The sequence below is a fragment of the Pteropus alecto genome, unplaced genomic scaffold, assembly GCF_000325575.1.
Source record: "Pteropus alecto unplaced genomic scaffold, ASM32557v1 scaffold202, whole genome shotgun sequence".
Lineage (NCBI taxonomy): Eukaryota > Metazoa > Chordata > Mammalia > Chiroptera > Pteropodidae > Pteropus > Pteropus alecto.
Window position 1 is genome coordinate 4635263 of NW_006432451.1, and position 3789 is coordinate 4639051.

General features: G+C 43.8%; 1 protein-coding gene across 3 annotated transcripts in view; it reads left to right on the plus strand.

Moving 5' to 3' along the window:
- The window catches only part of TAP2 (transporter 2, ATP binding cassette subfamily B member), a 9901-nt gene that overhangs the window by 2495 nt on the left and 3617 nt on the right, over positions 1–3789 (plus strand). For all 3 annotated transcript variants that reach the window (XM_006907415.3, XM_006907416.3, XM_006907417.3), the window contains 4 exons: positions 156–286; positions 565–770; positions 3046–3243; positions 3409–3537. In XM_006907415.3, coding sequence (XP_006907477.1) covers positions 156–286; positions 565–770; positions 3046–3243; positions 3409–3537 — 664 coding nt within the window. The remainder of the gene's footprint in view (positions 1–155; positions 287–564; positions 771–3045; positions 3244–3408; positions 3538–3789) is intronic.

Below are 3789 nucleotides of genomic sequence, written 5' to 3' on the forward strand. Positions count from 1 at the left end.
CTCTCTGATTTGTTTCTCTCTCGCCTCTTATGGCATACTTCCCCCAACTTTGTGTTTCTTTTCATGCTGTGCTTTCTCCTCTGCTTCGATCACTCATTCCCTCCTCCCCTGTATCTCTCTCTCCTTCACGCTCCTGTCCCCTCCCTACCCTGCAGCTCACTGTCTGCAGGCTGCAGAGGAGGCACTTTTACCTTCATCATGTCCAGAATCAATTTACGGATCCGGGAGCAGCTTTTCTCCTCCCTTCTGCGCCAGGACCTCGGTTTCTTCCAGGAGACTAAGACAGGTGGGGCCTGGATTCCAGGTCTGGGATTCCCCTGGACCCCTTGCTGCTCAGTTACCCTTCCCCTACACGCAGCCTCACCCTGTGCCTGCATCCACAGGGACAGGGCCTGGAGCTGCATTTCTCTCTTTTGGGACAGGGTAGTGAGGAAGCCTCCACTGGTGTCTGCAAGTGAGGGAGGCTCTTTGGAGGAGGGGCCTGTGTCAGAGGGGAAGGTCAGGAGGGAGTTTCTGGGGGTTCTGTATTACACATGGATTCCTCACCGACTCTGTCCTCCCCAGGAGAGCTGAATTCCAGGCTGAACTCAGATACCAAATTGATGAGTTGCTGGCTTCCTTATAATGCCAATGTGATCTCGAGAAGTCTGGTAAAAGTGGTGGGACTGTACAGCTTCATGTTCAACTTGTCACCTCGACTGACCCTCCTCGCTCTGCTCGAGGCGCCTCTCACAATAGCAGCTGAAAAGGTGTACAATGTCCGCCATCAGGTATATGTGGCTGTTAGGGAACCCCTAGAGTGGAGTCAAGCTCTCCTGGAGGTCTTCTCAGCCCTTAGGGCAGCAGTTTTGACAGCCTTCGGAATGTCCATTACCCTTGGGACTTTATGCAAGCGTGTGTGTGTGTGTGTGTGTGTGTGTGCGAGAATGTCCATTACCCTTGGGACCTTATTGAAGCGTGTGTGTGTGTGTGTGTGCGCGCGCACACACACATGCACCCACGCTTGAGAGACATGGAGGGAGGGAGAGAGGGCGGGCACATTTTTTTTCCTGGAGAGAGGGTAATTTTCATCAGATTCTCAAAGGAATCTGTATATACCTTTCCCACAAAAGATTAAAAATGCCACCTTAGAGAGTTTTAGGGAGGGAGTTTCCCCTTTATAACCAGCAGCAAGAGCATAGAGAAAGCAGCACATGCAGTCAGGAGCACCTGAGTCCGAAATGTTAGCTCCACCTTCTCTCTCTTTTAAAAACAACAAATTGTAATAAAATATGTGTAACACAAAATTTACCATTTTAACCATTTACAAATGTGCCCTTTCAGTGGCATTAAATACACTGATATTGTTGTGCAGCCATAACCACCAACCATCTCTAGGACTTTTTTTCATCTTCCCAAACTGAAACTCCGTACCCATTAAACAATAATTCCCCATTCCCTTTCCCCCTAGCCCCTGGCAACAATCATTCTACTTTCTATCTCTATGAGTTTGATTACTTAAGGTATCTTATAAATGGGTTCATACGGTATTTGTCTTCGTGACTGGCTTATTTCACTTAGCATAATGTCTTCGAGCTTCATTCATGTGATAGCGTGTGTTAGAATTTTTTTTTCTTTTTAAGGCCATTGATGCAGAAAGCATATTTTGTTTATCCACTCATTTGTCGTTGGCACTTAGATTGCTTTTACCTTTTGGCTATTGTGAACAATGCTGCTATGAACATGGGTGTACAAATATCTGTTTGAGTCCCAAAGTAGGATTGCTGGATTGTATGATAACTTTATTTTTAATTTTTTTCGAAGTGCCATTATGCTGTTTTTCACAGCAGCTGCACAATTTTATAATCTCACTAGCAATGCACAGGGTTTCATTTTCTCCACATCCTTCTCCAACACTTGTTATCTTCTGTGTTTTTTTAAAAATTTTTTTATTATATTCCTAGTGTTTATTAATCTTATAACTGGAAATTTATACATTTTGATCACCTTCACCCAATTTTCCTACCCTACACCCACCCCTGCTAACCATAATCTAATCTTTTATCTTATGAATATAGTGTTTGTTTTTTCAGATTCCACGTGTAAATTTGATCATACAGTTTTCGTGTTTCTCTGTTTGCTTTATCTCACTTAGCATCATGCCCTTAAAGGTCCATCCATGTTCTCACGAAAGGCAGGATCTTATTTTTAATGGCTAAATAATATTCACACATATATCACTTTAACAAAAGTAACATCCATCATAACAATTGTGAGGTGATATCTCATTATGCTTTGATTTGCATTTTTCTAATGATTAGTGATGTTGAGCATCATTTCATGTGCTTATTGACAATTTAAAAAATCTTTTTTGGAGAAATGTTTATTCAAGTCCTTTGCTCATTTTTAAATTGAGTTATTTTTAAATTGTTGAGTTGTAGGAGTTCTTTATATATTCTGGGTATTATCCCTTTATCAGATATATGATTTACAAGTGTTCTTCCCTATTCTGTGGATTTCCTTTTCACTCTATTCAGCCCTTTGATGTACAAAAGTTTTTAATTTTGATGAAATCCAATTTATCTATTTTTTTTATTTTGTTGCCTGTGCTTTAGGTGTCATATTCGAGAAACCATTGCCAACTCTGGTGTCGTGAAGCTCTCCTCCTGTATTTTCCTCTAAGAGTTTTTTAGTTTTAGCTCTTAGGTTTAGGTCTTCGATCTATTTGAAGTTACATCTCCACCTTCTGTTAACTAGCTGTGGCTCCTTGGGAAAACTACCTCTTTTTTGTTCATTCAGACCCTGGAGATAAGTTCAAATTAGCTCAAATGAGGGTTAAAAAGCATAGTATCTCCCACATTATCTAGTACCTAGAGCTCAGTGATAATTTGTTCCTTCTCTCCTTCCCTCTCATTATTCCTACTGGAAATAAATGTAAGGAAGAGGGAAAGAGGAGTGTGATATTTTTATGTAGATTAAAGAGCATCCCAGGGTCTGGAATGAGACATGGGGCTCTGCTGCCTTCTGCCGAATCAACCCCTTATATCTCCTGCCCCACTTTTCCAGGCAGTGCTTCTGGAGATCCAGGATGCAGTGGCAAAAGCAAGGCAGGTGGTGCGGGAGGCAGTTGGAGGGCTGCAGACTGTGCGCAGTTTTGGGGCTGAGGAGCACGAGGTCTGTCGCTATAAGGAGGCCCTTGAACAATGCCGGCAGCTGTGGTGGCGACGAGACCTGGAACGGGCCCTCTACCTGCTCTTACGGAGGGTGAGAAAGCTGAATGGCTGGTGGGAAGGGCCCGGAGAAGGACAGGGAAAGCCATGGGAAACCTACAGCTGGTCTTGGGGTCCCTTGCTGTTCAGCATGGTAGGGGCAGGGAGGAGGAAGAATGGGAATAGTCTTTCTCAGCCTCGCCTTTCTTCTCCGCTTCAGATGCTGCACTTGGGGATGCAAGTGCTGATGCTGCACTGTGGGCTGCAGCAGATCCTGGCTGGGGACCTCACCCGGGGTGGGCTGCTCTCCTTTCTGCTCTTCCAGGAGGATGTGGGCCACTACGTGCACGTGAGTCAGAAGCCCATGCATGCTTTCCTTTTCCCCCTTTGTTTTTCTCCCTGGCCTTTGGGCCTTGGGCTTTACTGGTTCCCCTTAAAAACGGAAAACAAAACAAAATCCCAGCTTATTGTATTATGAAGAATTTAAAACATATGCAAAAAAAAAAAAAAAGATAAACTATAATGAACCCACACGTATCCATCACCTGCTTTAATAATTATCAATTCATGGTCAGTCTTGTTTCATCTGTACCCCCACGCT